Source organism: Mastacembelus armatus, chromosome 12 (genome assembly GCF_900324485.2).
Source record: "Mastacembelus armatus chromosome 12, fMasArm1.2, whole genome shotgun sequence".
NCBI lineage: Eukaryota > Metazoa > Chordata > Actinopteri > Synbranchiformes > Mastacembelidae > Mastacembelus > Mastacembelus armatus.
The window spans coordinates 830,459-851,501 of record NC_046644.1 but is presented as its reverse complement, the minus strand read 5'-3'; the positions used below and the strand labels follow the sequence as shown (position 1 = coordinate 851,501).

Below are 21,043 nucleotides of genomic sequence, written 5' to 3'. Positions count from 1 at the left end.
TCCTCAAACAGAAGGTGGAGGAGTGCAAGGTCTCTAACATCCACCAGCTCTGTGATGTCATCATGGAGGAGTGGAAGAGGATTCCAATGGCAACCTGTGAAGCTCTGGTGAACTCCATGCCCAAGAGGTTTATGGCAGTGCTGGAAAATAATGGTGGTCACACAAAATATTGACACTTTGGGCCCAATTTGGACATTTTCACTTAGGGGTGTACTCACTTTTGTTGCCAGCGGTTTAGACATAAATGGCTGTGTGTTGAGTTATTTTGAAGGGACAGCAAATTTACACTGTTATTCAAGCTGTACACTCTACTTTACATTGTAGCAAAGTGTCATTTCTTCAGTCTTGTCACATGAAAAGATATAATAAATTATTTACAAAAATGTGAGCGGTGTACTCACTTCTGTGAGATACTGTATGTATATATATATATATATATATATATATATATTTATATATATAGAGAGAGAGAGAGAGAGAGAGAGAGAGAAAGATAGATAGATATTTATATTTGTCTCAACCAAACATTTTTTTGTTTGGTTGAGCAGGTGGCTGCCCCTGTCCAAAACACAGCACACTTTAATGAAAAGACAGTTTCATTAATGGCACCAAGAAAATTGTTCATATTTTCTGGGTCATGGTGTCCTGGGCTATGTAGGGACCTCTCTCAAAAAGCTTGAGTTTCTTACAATGTGTGAGTGAGATACTCAAAAATGAAAAGAAAAAAGGAGCAGCATTCACTTGACTTTATTGTGTTTCTAGTGTCTTATAGCAGCTATTAAGAACACAAAAGGCAAATTTAAAACAGAATATTAGCCAACAGTGTATTTCAGTCTGTGAATATTTACACAGAGATTACGTCTTTCATCTCTGCTCTGCTCCCTGAGTTAGGAGAGCTTATGGTAGTCACTTTCACAATGACAGAACATAGCCTACAGCTGAACACTGGGGTGAATGCGAAGTCTATCTAATGCAATATGGGGCTAAACAATATGGATCCCAGATACATTCTCAATGGAAAAGGTATTGATAGATTAGGTATTCCTATCAGCAGCAGCGGTATCATAAGCTTTCTTAGAAATTTTGAGGTTAAAAAATGTAAAAGGAAGAAAATTTGTTTTTCTCATGCAAAATATCGAGAGAAGAATGCATGTTAACTCCTAACTCTGCTGAACTCCTGCAACAGCCTGCTGTCTAATTGTCATACATACACACAGTGCCTGCGTGTTATGTGTGTGAGGGTCCAGCCTCATTCATTTTCTTTGCAGCTTGCTGCTGAAGGACTAATGTGTGAATCTTTCTGCACTTGTCAAGTTTCCGCTGTCAAACCAACTTTTCAGACAAATCTGACATTTCCTCAACTTTCCTCCAGTCAGTGGAGCGTTACTGTCAGAGTGTGTATGAGTGTCTTGTTGAATGCCTGGTTGAACACACAGTTTACAGTATGTCAGGCTTTGGGTTTTCTCCAGAGAGTCCAGCCAGGGTCACTGTCTCTTTGACATAATCTAGATCAGAGGTGGAGTCTAGAAATATCAAGCACACAACACACTTTTAGCTCCAAAACTGGTCTAAGGATAGTTTCTGGGAGGCTTCCCTTTGGAGCCATTAAGCCTCCCAGTGAGTCTCTATAGGAATCAGATTTGTGTTAGCCTAGAGAACCTGGAAGCTGATTTAAAAATTAATTAAAAGAATGTCTTACTTTGGAGGCCATTAAATGTGGTTTTACTCCTACTCTAGTCTATTATAAAAACTCAATAAATGTCTGTCAAAGAGGGAAGGCCCAAGCCATAAATCATTTTGTTCTTGATTCACATATTTATTTTATTTCCCTTTTGCACTGACTTATTTTCACTCTTACAAACATTCATTTTTCTCAGTGTATGTGTCTGTGTAGCTCTTGCTTATATGTGTTTTCACTTCCATCAAGAACGACAGGCATTAAAGTTATTCTGAAGTAGAGTATTAAGGTCTTTTCTGATGTTCAGTCGAGACAGATAGAAGCAGTGGCCACTGTTCTCTGACCCAGTTCTTTCTCTCTTTGCATGAGAATTCAGTATCCATACTATTCACACTATGACTCCACTGTCTAGACACCCTCCTTGCTTCTGCAACAAATCTTGAGACTGATAGATATCTAGATAAGATTTAAATTTTCCTTATAACAAGTCAAATTATCTTGTTTCTTCTCTAGAATCTTAGATAACATTAAAAATTTGTCAAATGGGTCTGTGAGCTGCTATTGCTAGAAGATGTACATTCAGCTTCTATAATATGTTCTTGTACATCCTACAACAACTGATACAGTTGAAGACATTTATCACCTGTTTCTCACCATCCCACATGTAGAAGACTCAACTTTCTCATTTGGAAAGTGGAAGCTAGCTGGATAATTTGGCAGCTATTTTTGTCCCACATTATACAAAAAAGAGGCTGTCTAGTTGGAATTAACTTCCTCCCTTTCATGGCTCCAATTCAGATGATGGCAAATAATTGGAACCGTACAGGACACATCCAGTCTGTATGAAATATCCATCCCCCTATACACCATTAGAGGAGCTGTTACTGCAGAAAACACAAATCAAAATCCTTTTTTTACCAAATATGGAGACAAGTTCAAACAATTCAGTAATGTCATGTGCCCTCATTACATATTTACTGGTTTGAAAGGGAATTTCTAGTGCACAGTATTTTTACAACAGGTTTATCATTTTAGAAATCATCAGCAGTTCATTCAGCCATGATTGATGAAAAATGTATAGTAAGACATAAAAGGCCTTTTTCAGGGGGTAAAATGGATTCAAATAATGGAATTGATTTTCTCTCCAGTCTCATAGTTTATTCGTGGTTATTCCTGTAAAATATAATGACAGTACAGAATGTCCTCTGGAGCCTTTATTACTCTAATAGAAGAGGATTTTGTTATTTGCATTACAAAATAACACTTTCACTTGCTGCAGTTTGGAGGTGTTACGGTTCTGCCAGGCTTTTCCCCTGGCAATCACCACAATCCGTCTCACCTGTTCCCTAGTCACTCACCTGCACCTCGTCTGCACTCTCCCTCCAGTATATATGGACTTCCCTCACTCCTACTCTCTGTCTGATCTCAGTAACATTCCCTTGAACACACCGTACCTGTTTCCTCGTTTCCCGATGGTGTCCGTTACAGAAGATCAGACCGACACCGAACAAACCGGAGGAGCTCTCCGGACTCATACCGGAAGCCCAAAACTCCCTGGTCCTATCCGCAGCCGCGTCCCCGGCCATCTCCGCGGCCATCACAGCTCTGCCAGATGGCTCCCCAGCCTCTAACCCTGGCTGAGGCACATGCCATCTGGCAGGAACTTAAGGCAAGACCCTGGACCCTTAAGCCGCCGTGCAGCGACGCACCCGTTCTCCCTTCTTCCCGGTTTGTGGAGTATCCCGAGGAGCCGATGTACCCCGAGGAGCCGATGTACCCCGAGGAGCCGACGTACCCCGAGGAGCCGGAGTATCCCGTGGATTCAGAATTTCCGCGGCACCATTTAGACCCCAGGGATCTCCTTTGTTATTCTGACGGGGAGGGTCTCGACGATGAGGACTGGGACCTTTTTTGGACGGACCTCCTCATCGTGGAGTCCCACCGAAACTCCTTCCGCGGTACCCGTCTGGCAAGGAGGTCCGGGGGTCGGCCACCTGACCCGCCGTCTCGACGACAGCGACGGAATCGCGCCGTCATAAAGGACCAGCCCGAGAGTCGTCGTCCCCTAACGAGGTCTCCACTGCCAGGATTCCTCTCACACCCTCACTGCTACCGCCCTCTCCAGCGCCGCAGTTTCTTCATTACTGCAACGGCCATTGCCGCCGCCCCCACAGCTGCAACTTCCGCTGCCTTGGTCTCCGGAACCACCATCTCCGGAGCGGCTACCGCCGCTGCCGCGGCCTCTGGCGCCTCTGCAGCAGATGCAGTCCAAGCCAGAATTCCTCCTGCAGCTCGAGCCAGGGTCTCTCCTGCAGCCCGAGCCAGGGTCTCTCCAGCCGCCCGAACCAGGGTCTCTCCTGTCGCCGCCGTCTCCAGGGCCTCTCCAGCCGCCGCCGTCTCCAGGGCCTCTCCAGCCGCCGCCGTCTCCCAGGCCTCTCCAGCCGCCGCCGTCTCCCGGGCCTCTCCAGCCACCGCCGTCTCCAGGGCCTCTCCAGCCCTCCGGGCCAGGGCCTCTCCAGCCGTCCGATCCAGAGTCTCTCCAGCCATCGCCGTCTCCAGCGTTCCCAGAGTTGCCTCCAGCGTTCCCAGAGTTGCAGTCTCTACCGCCGCGGCCGCGGTCTCCGGAACAACCGCCACCGCAGCTGCAACTGCCGCTGCCGCGGTCCCCGGAACCGTCGCCTCCGCAGTCTCTACCGCCGCGGCCGCGGTCTCCGGAACCACCGCCACCGTAGCTGCAACTGCCGCTGCCGCGGTCCCCTGAACCACCACCTCCGCAGTCCCTACCGCCGTGGCCGCGGGCTCCGGAACCACCGCCACCGTGGCTGCCTCTCCACAGTCTCCAGTCTCCTCTGTCCCCAGTTCCCAGTCTCCAGTCTCCTCTGTCCCCAGTTCCCAGTCTCCAGTCTCCTCTGTCACCAGTTCCCAGTCTCCAGCCTCCTCTCTCCCCAGTTCCCAGTCTCCAGCCTCCTCTCTCCCCAGTCTCCACGGTCCCCTGTCCTCAGGAGGGGGGTTCGGCCCCCAGGAGTTGGCCGTGGAGAGGGGGGTACTGTTACGGTTCTGCCAGGCTTTTCCCCTGGCAATCACCACAATCCGTCTCACCTGTTCCCTAGTCACTCACCTGCACCTCGTCTGCACTCTCCCTCCAGTATATATGGACTTCCCTCACTCCTACTCTCTGTCTGATCTCAGTAACATTCCCTTGGACACACCGTACCTGTTTCCTCGTTTCCCGTTATTTTGTGAGTATCGAAATAAAGACCTTGAACATGTTCCTTGTTCCCGTCTCCGATGGTGTCCGTTACAGGAGGCAGGGTTATGCAGGAAAGTTCCTGATTCACCAAGAGCTGCTGGACATGACCTTTAGTATGTCAGGAAAGGCAAAGCATTTTAAAAGTTTCATCCAGTGTGTCTCACACACACAAAGTTCAGTATGTGTTTGTCTGTAGGAATGTGTCTTCTAGTGCATATTAATGGCACATATGCAATCTAATATACACTCAATGAATGAAAAGCAGGCCAGTATTCCTTGAGGACCAGAATTGGGAACCACTGCATTAAACCATGTATTCAGTAATTATTATATTCAGTATGTCATCCAGTCACTTATGTATTAATTCAGTCAAACACTCACTTACTCCATTCATTCTTTTCATCTTTCAACATCATTTATTGCTGTCAATCTGTTATTCATTTACTTAATTTTTTTAAGTTTTTTACAATCACTCTAACGTATTCATTCTTCAGTTCAGACAGCTAGTCACTCTCTCACTCACTCATTAATTCACTCATTCATTTGGTCAGTCAGTCACTTATTTATCCATTACCTAATTATCCATTACCATTGTCTTCTATAGTCAGCCTGGTGGTAATTCATTTACTTCAGTTCTGCACGCTCTTTGGGAATTCATTCATTTATCACAATTTTCTTGCTCCATGAAAAACCAGATGTTCTGGCTGCATCTGTCTCTCACACTCTGATGATATCAGTGAACAGCTGATAATTACGGTCATCAGATTCCTTCACTCTGATGTAGCTGTGGTAACTAGGTGATTACACACCAAGAAACAAACACAGAAACATAATCATCAGATTGTTTTAGATTTTCAGCTCTGTTTGACCCTCAGATTGTCTTCTCATCCATCACTACCTCACACCAACACCACCTGAGGCTCCGCCCACCTCATCAGGGGCAGAAATGCTAATTAGACAGGCAAGCAATATTAAGTCCTGTGATCAGGAAGTCATGAATTTGATCCCAGGGTTTGTCTTCTTTTTTTCTCTGGAACATTTGAATGAAGCTAAGGTTTTCTGCCTGAATTTTGAGATAAGTAATTATCTGCTGCTGAACACTTTCTTAATTTAAGAATGTAAAACAATGACTGCTTTGTTTGCATACATCATCTCCCTGCTATATCTCCCATGCTGGTTGCTGTCTTTGGGAAAATAATGCTATATTATTTTGGCATCAATTTCAGCCTCACAAACAAACAATTTATGGTGAAAGTGGTTTTGTGTTTTCCATAAAACGGCTGTTTAACTCCTGAACACCCAGGCACTCACATACACACACTGCATAGTGCAGCATGATGTTGCATGTCGTATTGCAAAAACAAAGACAGTCTGCTTTCTATGTGATTGCTCCTTTTACCCATAGGACATTACCACACACACACACACACAAAAACACACACACACACACACACACACACACACACACACACATACACAGTCGATGTGATTGCAGCTCTCACCCGGAGGACGTGAACAAACAATCACTGATTGAATTCCTGGACTGTTTACTCTCCTGGCCCTGTTTGTGCATCTGTGCATGTGTGGAGGTCACAGGGTGGATGAGGTGGTCTGAGAAACCCACTGAATTAATTCCAGTTAGAGTTTAAATTGTTGTTTTTCTCCAGAGCTTTTTTATCTATCGATCTGACAAACTGCTCAGCAGTACAAAGAGTCAAAGCACAGCTGGAAATACAATCATAGTAACTCCACTTCTAAATTAAAGGCATCTCTGAGTTGTCATCCAACTCAGATATTGTCATGCCATTCACTGGTCCATTTTCACTTTTTATCAGATTTACACTGGTATTGTCTGGTGCTGCACTCTGCCCTTCATCAGCAACACAGGAGTTACTCTTCCTGTATGTAAAATAGACAAAAAAGCAGGACATTTATGAGGAAGTCAAGAACTACAATTCCCAAATTAGACAAAAACAGACCTGTGTAGTTTTTTAAAATTCCAAACGTATGTTTGTTCACCCAGCAGTTTAATCATTTTCTATTCAGCTCAAGACAATATTTCCTAACTGCTAATGAACCCTACAAAGTTGGATTTTTGAACAGTGGCATTTCTATGATTTCCCTACCCTGTCCTTTCCTACCAATGATGTAAACAATAAAACCAGTGAATAAAACATTTTAAGCAATTACAAAGATTTGCTGGGTATTATCCTTTACATATATACAGTACATCTCCTCCTGAATTTAGTCTTAACATTACAAAATAGATGCACTGTAAAAATTCAAAAGGTGAGAAAGCTCAAAATTTCAAGCTGACAAGCCTAGAGTTTCGCTTTCTTCTCTGTATTTTTAAGTTTGTTCAACTTAAAATTTTCACCTGTTAACGTACATTTTACATGTGAATTTTCACTTGTCTTAAAATTATTTTAAGTCAAATTATAACTCATTGTACCCACTTGGAATGTGCACTAATGTGCTTGGCAAGGTTAAAGTAACTGAAAATAGAACATACAGTAGCAACACTTAAGGTAAGATGTAAAAAAGTTGATGTGGGCTGAGCATGAAGTCTGACAGGTAGTTTTCCTGTATTCCTGCAGCTAAAACACACAAACAGCAGAATAGTCTAAGCCATCAGGAGTAACTCACTTTTGGAGGAAAGCTTGTTTTTTTTTTGGCCCAACTGAGATTTTTACTTTAAATACTGTGCAATTCTATTTCTCATCCTTAGTTACTATGGCAGAGAACATTAGCTGGTGTTTTCCCCTTTGTACAACGTATAGTTTTCTCCTAGCTTTCTTTAGTAATAATTCAATTCAATTCAATTCAATTTTATTTGTATAGCGCCAAATCACAATACAAATCATCTCAAGGCACTTTACAAAAACTAAAACTAAAAACCCAACAATTCCCTTATGAGCAAGCACTTGGCGACAGTGGAGAGGAAAAACTCCCTTTAACGGAAGTAAAAACCTCCAGCAGAACCGGGCTCAGTTTGAGCGGCCATCTGCCTCGACCGGTTGGGGTGAGTGGATAGAGCACAGAGACAAGAACAGAAACAATAAACAACAAATAGACACTGCAGGTTGGTGGGACCAGTAACTGCACATCAGCGATATACAGCCCCAGGACCAGGGACACCTGCAGAAGGTACAGAGAGAACAGAGAGAGAGGGAGAGAGCACAAACTAGGGGAGAGAGAGAGCACAAGGTTAGTGACATTCAATGGTGGAATATACATGAGGTGGGAGGAGAGGAAGAGAGGGGAGGGGAAGGGAAAGGGAGGGGGTTAGGGTAGGGGAGCTCAGTGCACCGATGGTCCTCGGGCAGTCTAGGCCTATAGCAGCATAACTAAGGGATGGTTCAGGGTTGCCTGAAGCCAGCCCTAACTATATGCTTTGTCAAAGAGGAAGGTTTTAAGTCTAGCCTTAAAAGTACAGAGAGTGTCTGCCTCCTGAACCCAGGCTGGGAGCTGGTTCCACAGGAGAGGATCTTGATAACTAAAGGCTCTGCCTCCCAGTCTGCTTTTGGAAACTCTGGGAACCACAAGTAGACCTGCACTCTGAGAGCGAAGTGGTCTATTGGGATAATATGGTACTATGAGGTCTTTAAGGTATGAAGGAGCTTGATGATTATGAAGGGATTTGTATGTGAGAAGAAGGATTTTAAATTCTATTCTATATTTTACAGGGAGCCAATGAAGAGAAGCCAATATAGGAGAAATATGATCTCTCTTGCTAGTTCCTGTCAGGACTCTGGCTGCGGCATTCTGGATTAATTGGAGGCTTTTTATGGAGATATTGGGACATCCAGATAGTAATGAGTTACAGTAATCTAGCCTTGAGGTAACAAATGCATGGACTAGTTTTTCGGCATCATTTTGAGACAAGATGTTCCTAATTTTGGAAATGTTGCGCAGGTGAAAGAATGCAGTTCTAGAGATTTGTTTTATGTGTGAGTTAAAGGACATGTCCTGGTCAAAATAACTCCAAGGTTTTTTACAGTAGTGCTGGAGGCCAGGGCTATGCCATCTAGAGTAGCTATAATTTTAGAAAAGTTATTTCTGAGATTTTTTGGCCCAAATATAATGACTTCTGTTTTCTCTGAATTTAAAAGTAAAAAGTTACTGGTCATCCAGGCCTTGATGTCAGTTAGACAGGCTTGAAGTCTGGTTAACTGGTTTGTGTTAACAGGTTTAATAGATAGATATAACTGAGTGTCATCTGCATAGCAGTGGTAATTAATAGAGTGCAGTAATAGCAACAGCACTAGCATTAACAGTGTTCGTAGGTATAGCTAGGAGTAACATACATTTTATATAAGTAGTATGCATTAAGTTTTCCTGAAATGTGTTTGATCCTTGTGAAAACCTCCCCATATTTTCCATGTAGACAGACAGAGGCTGTCGGTCTGTTTGAAGGTGGTGAATGAGGCCATGGCTTCTCTTGCCTGGCGGCTTTACAATGTCAACTAGATCTGAATACAAAGCAGCTGCAGCAGGGATTTCTCAAGATTGTGTGAGAAATGATTCAGTGTTACAGTATAGCCTGGGGCCACTTCACCTTAAATTCACAAATGATAAGAAAATACATCTGAAACTGATTTAATTGATCCATGGAGCCCATTCACATCAGACAGCACCATGAAAGAGATGAAACTGTATAACTTAATGAACACAGCAAACTGTGGTTCAGCTATTTTATTAGCAGCAGTTGGATTATGGACTTCAACCACTTACATGCAATAGGTCTGATATGAGCCATGTGGTCCAAGTTGGCCACAGTCTCTAGCAAAGACAACACAGATATATCTGAAAGTAGTGACAGAAACCTGAAGTAAGGATGGTACAAAATTGAAACTGATGGAGGCTTTTCCCTTTCACAACATTTGTGGAATAAATTATGCAGTATATGTCTTTTCAGGCAAGAGAAATGTTATATTATATTATATTATTATATTATATTCAACAGCAGTAATAGTAATGTAATAGTGATACCTATGCACGCCCAAGGCGCTGTACTAATTTATAATGCAGTAGCATCATCGGTAGTAGTAGCAGCAGCACTAATCTCAGCAGTAATGGCAGTAATAATAAGTAGTAGGCACAGTACTAATGGCAGAAATATCAATTGTAGCAGCACTAGTAGCAGCAGTAATCCTGGCAGTAGCAGCAGTAGTAAGAGCAGTAGTCACAGCAGGAATAGCAGTAGTTGCAGTAATCCTACCAGTAACAGTAATAACAATAAGAGTAGTGGCAGTAATAACAGTAGTAGCAGCATTTAAAATAATAATAGTAGTAGTAGTGGTAGTAAAAACAGTAACAGTAGTGATGACAGTGAAAACAAAGCATTTTTTGTTATAGTTAAGGAACATTTCCCTTCAGGTAAAGTCTAGTTGTGCTATCCTCCTTCATGGATGATTTTGCCTCCTTTTGTTTCATCATGAGTGTAACGTCCGCATTGTTTCCAAGGAGATGTCACATCCAACTATGTCCTGTTAAAGTGGCTAATTAGTTAATGAAGCACATGGTGATGCCTGACCAGAATGAGAGAGAGTATGGAGGACTTTGGCCGACACACACTTTTGTTCAGTTTTTTCCTTTTCTCTCCTGCCATCCCATCCTCCTTTTCAGTAATCAGTTCTGCTGTAATCAATTAGTAGGATGAGGAGCAGCAGAGGGAACAGGTGCAGCTAAATGTTAATGAATTCCTCTGTGGCCGTCGTCACAGAAACACTGGCTGAATATGTAAACTGTTCATTGACCCAATGATTTAGCCTACAACTGATGCAGGGATCACACGGAGTCTGTGCGAGTTAATATGACACCATCAACAGATGTGTGAATGTGTGCCATACAATCTGTACAAACATAAGTGGGTGCCTGGCTCTGAGTTGTGCATGTTATATATAAAATGATAATTCACTTCAAGGCCATTACTAGAAATTGTGCAATAACTATAGAAAGTATTGTTTCGTGACTGACTGGCAGATGTGTATTACATTTGTATGACAGGGCATTTAGTTTCACCCAGCAGTTTAATCATTTTCTATTCAGCTCAAGACAATATTCCCTAACTGCTAGTGAACCCTACAAGGTTGAATTTTTGAGCACTGGCATTTTTTGTGATTTCCCTACCCTGTCTGTGACTCACAGCCCCAAGGCTTTCCTACCAATGATGTCGACAATGAAACCAATTGATCAATTGGACTGCTCTAATAAACACTGCAACTGACCAGGGCCTTTCTGTGGGGAGTTTGCATCTTCTCCCTGTGTCTGTGTGGATTTTCTCTGGGTGATGCGTCTTCCTCCCTGAGTCCAAACACATGCAGGTGGGGTTGACTCTAAATTGCCCATGAGTGTGAATGTCTGTCTATCTTTATGTGTCAGCCCTGTGATTGACTGGGGACTTGACTGGGGACTTGTCTAGTCTGTACCCTCATTTCTTCTGGTTATTTACCCATAGCTAATAAAACGCAACTGATTTGTAAAATCATTGTTCCAAAGTGCTGCTAGTAATCACAATTTTCACAGGTCATCTTTGGAGAAAGAGAAAGAAAGATATTGTATTGGATACTATGTGATGAGATAGTCCCTTAACGAATTGCTCACTGAGTGAGCAGCATACCATTAAAGTCAGGCTTCCTCATTTTTGGGCTCATACAGCCTTTCTGTCTGGCTAAGGTGCTAACACACGTGAATGAAACCAAAATATCTTTTAGACATGGATAAAATAGTTACTAGTTATTTATTGTGATGTTCATTGTTTTACAACTACTAACTACTGATCACAGTCAAATATGAAAACAAAATTTCATACATAAGATACACATACATATGATTACACAAGATTCGATTGTTTTGTCAAATACCTGATGAATTTCCTCTGATGGCATTTTGTTCAAGGCTGTTAATAAATGTTGTACCTCAATTAGAATCCTGCATGGGAACTTATAATACTACATGTGACAAAAAAAGAGAAAATAACAGAGAAATTGGTAGAACAGACATCTCCTTTCCTTTTCAAATTCATTAATCTTTATTCATTAATTCCAACATAACAAGCACACATACACACAGTCATACAGAGTATTTCAGCAGGTTTGTTGATGGCAGCTGCCTCACAGACCAGAGCGCACTGGGGGCTGAGCAAACATCTGCTGTGTGTGTGTGTCAGAGGTGGGTCGTTAACATGCAAATAACATAATTAACATTCATGCAACACACCACCAAACATGCACATAAACACACACAGATCTGCACACTTAAATATATGCAATATATAAACAATGGACACACAAAGATAGTGAAATTCAAGGTGCCCCAACTTGTACTAGCTCTATTCAATAAAAACAGAAACATGCAGGCAGCCACTCAACGTCATATTCATCTGAAAAATGACACAGCAGAAACTAGATGGGCTTCTCTGATGATCAGTTCAATTCATTCATTCATTGTCATTGTTACAGATTAACAACGAAATAATTATGGAACAAACACAGACTTGGCATACAGTGCAATACTTGAAAACCCAGAATAAATAAATAAATCCACAAAGTAACAATACAATCACAAGTTCATAGGTGCTACCATGCAATAAACATGTCTATTATGAGGTAGGGAGTGCTATGAGGGTCTGCAAGAGTGTAATGAGTGGTGGGATGCTGCAGCAATGCAAAGTCCAGATCACAGTAATTGAGTTGTGTGAAAATGGAGATCACGGAAGAGTAGCGGCTGAGGGGGCATAGGTGGGGTTGCTGTTGATTATTCATTCAGTGGCCTGACTGCTTGGGGGTAGAGGGTAGAGGCTGTTGGCCATTCTGCTGGTTTTGGCCATGGACCTATATCTTCTGAATTGGTGTAGCTTCAAACACAAAAAATAGATGTTTTTTTATACCTTCTTAATTTTACATTTCATATAAACTGCTGGACTAAAAAAATCACCTTATCTTCCCCTCAGCCTGTCTGCAATCTGTGTACCAAATCTTATGTTGTGGTAAAAGTCACTTTAAGTAAATATCAACAAGGAAATCTGAAATTACCACAGAAGACACAAAACTACTACAAATAGAAGCATGACAACCACAAAGAAGTATACAACTATTCAGATTCCGAGGGTCTTCCTCCTATGAAGGAGGACCTTTTACTCATCTGTGCCCATGTCTTGTCTTGTAACCTCTGTGTCCTCAGTCAGAAGTTGCTCTGGAGTTCATTGATTTTACATATTGTTGTCTTTCAGAGCATCAAGGTGTCATGGCAGCCACCTCCGCACAGCACCCAGAATGGCATTATCACAGCCTACAAGATCAAATATAGGAAGACCGGTCGGCGTGGAGACCAGGAGGCCATCGAACCGAACAACTTCTGGTACTTGTTCACAGGTGGGACTCTGCAAGACGATTTGTGATCGTATTGTTTGAATTAGGGTGTTCCAAATAAATTTGTAAAATTGTAAAATTCGACTTTCTATATTTAAAATCATTCTGGCTGTTTGGAACAGACATTTAAAAAGCACTTTTATTTTAAACATCTGCCAGACTATGGTTTGCATACATAGCGCTTAAGAAAAACACAGATTTTCACTGAACCTCACCTGAAGCTAAAACATTCATCCAACATGAACAACCAAACAGACACAAAGATAAAAATCCTCGATATGTGTGTGTGTGTGTGTGTGTGTGTGTGTGTGTGTGTGTGTGTTTTAGTGTGTTTGGTGTGGTTGGAAATGTGTGTGGGTGAGTGACACAATAGACTGGGTGTTATATAAGAAATCTGCATTTTCATGAGTTTACATCTACAAGTGTGTATGTGTGTGTCTGCATTCAGACTGCCACCAGCTATTATTTCAATTTGAGGTTTGCAGGATTTGAATGAAACTGAACTTCGTTTTCATTATTTTCCACTGATGGTTATCTTCATCACTGTGCCTGCACAGGAATCCATTCCCCAGTGGCAGGTGTTACCCGTGTGTGTGTGTGTGTGTGTGTGTGTGTAAGCATGCCTGCCTTAAATCGAGCTTGCTCCAGCCCAAGCAATAATCACCCCTTTTTACTGAGAATAAAAAACAAAAAAAAATTTTGATTTTGATAAAAATTTGCTGCTTCACTGAGGAAGAATAAGGGCAGCAGATTAAAGCTTTATTAACACTTTGATTTACTCTTTAATTTACACTACACAATATATTCATAAGTAGCAACAGAAGAAATTAAAATCTGAAGGTTCGTCTTTTTGATCTCTTGCTTGTTATTTTGGCAAGACCAGAACTAAGGGTTCATTTTCGAAAAATAAAAGCACAAAAAAGTCCCTCTGGACTGTGACCATGTCCACATGAACTTTGGGACAACTACAAGTCCCAGAAACCTTTGCTGTTAAAAAAATCCAATATGGGGAGGAGTCAATGGTCCCTGGATTAACAAGTCCTGAGTTTTTACACTGTAGAGTCGTAATGTTTACCGCCTGGGATGCACAGACTTAATTGGCTGAGTGGTATCACGTGGGATGGCTCAACTCACATGCAATTGGTCTGTGCGTTTCCACTACAGTAAAGTCTGAAAAAGCTGCGCCGGTGAAAATAGATGCGCCTCGTTAGGTTTTAAATCACAAACTTCTGTTTTGACTGTAGGTCCGGGTCCGTATGGGGCGGCTTCTGGGTCCGCACCTGGACCGCGGTCCGCCTGTTAGTGACCTATGATCTAAAGAAATAATGAATATGAATATCATTTTGTAATTATTACATCAAAATCAAATGGATCAGTTTACAATTAGTGTACCATCTTTCCTGTTTTTGATTCTAAAAATGGTGTCCTGAGCCTCAGCTGTTGTTGCTTTGGAGAAGTGTGTCACAGAAGCCAATCAGAGCTTCAGCAAATTAAGAAGACTTCATCAATACACAGAGGGTGAAATCCTAATGATCATCACATGCAGTGCAGCAAGCCAGGAGGCTGTTTTGTTGTATTTTGTTTATCTGTTTGTGTAGCAGATGTAACTACGAAATATTAACGTTTAAATAGGCAGATACACTCCTGGGACCACAAGTAGTTTTGTCCATTTCTCCACTTCATTATTATTATCATTAGTAGTAGTAGTAGTAGTAGTAGTAGTAGTAGTAGTATTTGCAGGAATTTTTATAGTATGGATACCTTTATACTTTGTATAAACAATAAAAGGTACTGTAGCTAAATGCCTACTACAATAACATGCACTCTCTCTTCAGGTCTGGAGAAGGGCAGTCAGTACAGTTTCCAAGTAGCAGCCATGACTGCCAATGGAACAGGTCCGGCCAGCGACTGGTACACCGCTGAGACACCTGAGAATGACCTGGATGGTAAAAGCAGTGTGTGTGTGTGTGTGTGTGTGCGTGTGTGTTTGTGTGTGTGTGTATACGTGTCTTTTTAAACTGTGTGGACACATTTTAGCTCAATATAAAAATTATGAAGACATTTTGGTCAGTCCTCACACCTTAAAGGGCTGTTTAAGGATTAAAACCTGGTTTTAGGGTTCAAGCTAGAATCTGGTTTGGTAGGATTGGGACATTTAGTTGTGACGGTTAAGGTGGTTCAGAAATGGGGCTAGAGAATATATTATGTTAATGTGTGTTCTTGCAACTACAAAAAGACAACCTGTGTGTGTGTGTGTGTGTGTGTGTATGTGCATGTGTGCGTGTGTGTGCGTGTGTGTGGTAGCACTGATCTGTGCAACAGCATGTAAATACTTCCACTGTCCTAATGCACACATAAATATTTAACCAGTCAAGGGCTGAAGTGGATGGATGGATGGATGAAAGATTGGCCTCAGGGGAGGAGGGAAGGATTAGAGCAGGAGGGGAGTGGAGGAGGGGAAGAGAGAAGAATGGAAAGGAAAAGACTCAAGAGAAGCAGACCTGAGAGCAAAGAAAAAGACATCAATGTATAGAAACCTAAAGATGCATTTTCATGAAAAAGACAATAGATGAGATATATTTAAAACCCTTGTCTGTGTACAATTAATATATGCTTTTCAAGATCAAATGGTAGAGTAAATACACAATGTATCGCAAGGTGATGCAAAGAAATGGTGCAAAAAGGAAAATAAATGTTATGATTTTTTATAGCCCCAAAAGAATGATTTGTATTTCTATAACAAAGAGCACACAAGCAAATATACACAGAGCTTTCCTACTGTTGCTCCGGCCTTCAAGTGGAAACATAAAATCCTTTCTTCCTCCGTCTCTAATGATCTATAATGTAAATGACCACACAAGCTGTACCACGTTCTATTTAGTGGTGTGTCTGCTGTGGACAATGTGGCTGTAGGGAGAGGTAAAGCACAACACAAAGACTGAATAAAAAGCTAGATGAATAAAATATAGTTCAAAGCAGTGGTTATTAACGTGTTTGTTAGCAGCTGTACGTCCTCCTGTGGGCACCCATACAGTAAGCAGAGGCTGATGTACACACATATAATGAATGACAATATATTAAAATACAGTTGGAATAGATAATTGTTGAAACAGTGTATATTATTAAACACTGTTAAAATTCTATGCCCATAACAATATGATGGTCAGCTATAAGCAATTTAGTAAATGTTTATATTATGACTATAAATGTTAAATGGAGCGTCAACAAGTCTTACCTAACATACGGAATCGATGAAGGATTCTAGATTTAAACAAATAGAACAAATATATTTATAGTTTTCTATTTACTTGTATGAAAACCAAGAGGATAAACCATTCTCATTTAGGATGCCACTCTAATGCTTATTTTTACCCCCAGGAGGTAAAGATGTAAGAAAAGAGAGGTCATCTCTCCAGGTTCGAATCTCTTTAGAAAATATCAGGTAGTTGCTGTAGCAATAATTTGGCTCCAAGTTTAAGGTTTATTACAGGAAGCTTATTTTATTTCCTAACTTTAACTTGTAAATTTTCTTTTAAACCTTCTAAGAATCAAATGTTGGTGGAGAGATAATGAATCCTTTTCTTCATTGCCAGCCTAAAACAAACCTTCACCAATCCCCTTCATCAGTAGGGGGGGGTTGTAGATTTTATTGTGGAAACAAGAAGTTAAGTGCCCAGACCTATTTCAGAAGCAAATTCATCTTTTGGCAGGTTTTATATTTGCTCAGAGCCTTGCTAAAGGGCAAAGTGGCAGGGATGTTTTACAAAAGTTAAAAAGAAGCAAAAAAACAGCAAAACCAACAGGCAACAGGGATGTTTCACTGAGAAAAGAATGAAAAGACGGATAGAAACAAATAAAGAACTGAACGGAGAGACACTCCAACCAGCAAACAAGCTGCTAGCTCTTTGGGTTTGGTTGCTGAATAATTTCTAGCAGAATAATTAGAAAGGCTGACCTCAGGCTGAAGCTTAGAGGAGGACACTCTGGTTAGCAGGAAGCTACTGAGATAAAAAACAAAAACATCCATGCTAACTGTGTTTCCATGCCGGGACAGGGGCAGCCCCAAATCTCATTTCAATGGATTATCACTCAATAAAGTAGGGACTGAGGGCACAGTAATCTGATCTAATCTGATGCTGAGGAATAATATAAGGTGTCATGGCTGATTAGGGCTTAATACACACTTAACAGGGGTAGCATCTGTTAGCTAAGGTTGCTCTAAGTATCTGCAGCTGCAAACAAGGTTAACTTAAGACTGCTGGTGGCAGAGGTCAGGGACTACAGAAATACTGAGGTCAGAAACGACAACCACCCTATCTTCTTCTTTGGTGTGAACATTCATTCATTGTTGTGTTTTTGCAGAGAGCCAGGTGCCACACCAGCCCAGCTCTCTGCATGTCAGGCCGCTGCCCAAGAGCATCATTATGTCCTGGACTCCACCCCTCAGCCCCAACATCCTGGTCCGTGGTTACATCATTGGCTACGGAGTGGGAAGTCCCTACGCTGAGACGGTTAGGGTGGACAGCAAGCAGCGATACTACTCAATTGAAAACCTGGGTGAGGAGCGGGGTGGGGGTACAGGGCACAGAACCAATGTGAGCTGAGAAGAAGAAGATGGATATCACTTCATTTCTTTGAAAATCACTGTAGATGCCGGAGGTGTTTAGCCTAACTTAGTTCAAAGGGAATCTACTGGCTTAGCTCCATCAAAAATGCCAAAGAACGCCTTGCAACAAACTGAGGTTGCATTACTGTCAAGACAACATAATGACAAGACATTACTTGGGCTTTTATATTTCATATAGGAAAAATGCAATACAATTTGTGCAAATGCAATAATAGATTTTTGGCAGATATTCATTTTCTGAATATATTTTCTATCAACTTAGTCTGACTTAAATAACTTGTTGGCCTTCCTTAGCATCAGATATCATATGCCTTTTTAGAGAAGTTTGCAGGAAATATTGTGTGGAAACTGTACTTGTTTTTTTCCAAACATTAGTTTCAAAGCTTCTGATGACTAGACTGAAATGTTGGTGGAGGGATGCTGCATCCTTTTATTTACTGCTGTGGTCACATTTTAACTGAGTTAAATTGAGTTAAATACCCATTGTCAGCAGTTTTAACTGAGGAATATAAAGTTCTGCTAAAAGAAACCTCCACATTTGCACAAAAATACTGAGGGCATGAGCTCAGTGTGCTCAGTGGTAGTGAGGCCCTATTTTAGCGATAACAGTCACGTTTATGAAGCTTAATGGATTCTAAAAGATTCTGGTACTGATACGGGTTTGTGCAGAATTCAACTTTACAACGTAGTTAAGTAGCGTATTTGTTCAATAGGAACAAATAGCATGTGGAAAAAATTATGTTCACTGAATTTAACAGGAGGTCAGCAGCTGAATTTAAAATACCATGCATTTGCCAAAGGTCAAGTGATGACCTGTACACCTCTCACAGAGAGAAAATCAGAAGGTTATAGGCAGAAGATTAATATCACAGTTAAAACCTTTTTCTTGTATTCTCTTCTCAGGACTGAAATAATTCCTAATTCCATGTTTACAACAACAGTATATTTAACAAATTCATAAATCCAGCTACTCTTGCCAACAAAGTACCAATATTGACACAGAGCTTCACTGTTCCATTCATGCATTATGAAGATGAAATCCCCATTTAATCACAATCAATAATTTAAAGGAATTTAATAAGAAAGCTGCTAGAGGTGGAAATGTAATTGTGAAAGGATGAAAAAGAAAAAACATCCTGCCCATCAACCACAACAGGCAATTTGCATGCCAAAGAAGACAATAACAAATAGCTTGAATTTTTATATGGGAATAAAAATTCCCATCCCAGGTCTCATAATGGAGAAGTAATGAAAAAATAAAATCCAGCCATTGTGTTGCATGCACACATGGGAGTGAGTGCACATATGTAAAAGGCATTTATAATTCATAGTGATCATTAATTCATGTGGCAAGGCATCTGGGGAGCAGAGCAGGCGTGTTTGTTTAACTGATTTGAGGGTTTGACGCCACATGGACAAAACATGCACCATCATCACATCAAGAGTGACGAGTGGCAACAGGATAAGGTGCTGCATGACAGTCAGGTCATATGTCGGCTGCTGTCTTGAAATGGCAATGTCGAGTCAGGAACGAAGAGAAGTCATGTCCTTAAAACCAGAAGGAAAGAGCTTTGATGGAAAAAAAGCACCATAAGCCCCGTTAAGTCTCAGACCTTAAGCTTAACTAGTGGTCATCTTAAGTCAGTTTGGAGAGAAATATTTATTATGGGGAAATGTTCATAGAAATAGTAAGTTAAACGGGACTAACCTTTGACTGTTTTTTCAAAATGTCTCCCCTTTATTGACATTACATTTGAATGACTATATTTTGCTGAAGCATAGAGAAGTAGAAGGGAATAAATATTAACAGTGTCATTGTTAAATGATAATGTACTACATTATATTTGGAGAATATAAATGAAACTTTCTCTCCTCTTTCTTTCTCTCTCAGAGCCAAGCTCACATTATGTGATCTCCCTGAAGGCATTTAATAATGCTGGAGAGGGAGTCCCGCTGTACGAGAGTGCCGTCACCAGATCTCTAACAGGTAGATTACACACACGTCACCAATGATAACCACACTGATGATGTGGTGACATGACATCATGTTCACATACAATGCTATGATATGTAGCAGATACAATACACACCCTATAACAGTGTAGAACATGATGGTTGTGGCGGTGAATAAAACTGACAAGTGTGGTTCACTGGAACTGTCGATATTGATACTATTGTCATTATTACCAGAGGTACTTTTAGTAGCAGTATTAGTGGTAGTGCAGCATTAACAGCAGAAGAAGAACTACACTGACCAAAATTATAAACGCAACACTTGTTTTTGCCGCAATTTTTCATGAACTGAACTCACAGGTGAGCCTTAGGCTGGCCACAATAAAAGGCCACTCTAAAAATGTGCAGTTTTATCACACAGCACAATGCCACAAATGTCGCAAGTTTTGAGGGAGCGTGCAATTGGCTTGCTGACCGCAGGAATGCCCACCAGAGCTGTTGCCCGTGAATTAAATGTTTATTTCTCTACCATAAACCGTCTCCAAAGGCATTTCATAGAATTTGGAAGTACATCCAACCGCAACCACAGACCAGGTGTAACCACACCAGCCCAGGACCTCCACATCCAGCATCTTCACCTCCAAGATCATCTGAGACCAGCCACCCGGATCACTGCTGCAACAATCGGTTTTCATAACCAAAGAATTTCTGCAATTTCTGTCAGAAACTGTCTCAGGGAAGCTCATCTGCACGCTCGTCGTCCTCATCGGAATCTCGACCTGACTGCAGATTGTCGTCGTAACCGACTTGAGTGGGCAAATTCTTACATTGAATGGCTTCTGGCACTTTGGAGAGGTGTTCTCTTCATGGATAAATCCCGGTTTTCACTGTACAGGGCAGATGGCATTGTGTGGGTGAGCGGTTTGCTGATGTCAACATTGTGGATCGAGTGGCCCATGGTGGTGGTGGGGTTATGGTATGGGCAGGCATATGTTATGGACAATGAACAACACTTCTGACCCACGACTACACACTGCTGACCCACAACTGCACACTGCTGACCCACAACTGTACCGCCAAGTTCAGCTCCAACCATATCATCAAGTTTGCTGATGACACAACGGTGGTAGGCCTCATCAGCAACAATGATGAAACACACTACA

General features: G+C 41.5%; 1 protein-coding gene across 1 annotated transcript in view; it reads left to right on the top strand.

Moving 5' to 3' along the window:
- Positions 1 to 21,043, top strand: part of dcc (DCC netrin 1 receptor) — a 252,047-nt gene that overhangs the window by 131,894 nt on the left and 99,110 nt on the right. Inside the window, exons 13-16 of the mRNA XM_026297730.1 lie at positions 13,162 to 13,303; positions 15,136 to 15,246; positions 17,663 to 17,857; positions 19,819 to 19,914. Coding sequence (XP_026153515.1) covers positions 13,162 to 13,303; positions 15,136 to 15,246; positions 17,663 to 17,857; positions 19,819 to 19,914 — 544 coding nt within the window. The remainder of the gene's footprint in view (positions 1 to 13,161; positions 13,304 to 15,135; positions 15,247 to 17,662; positions 17,858 to 19,818; positions 19,915 to 21,043) is intronic.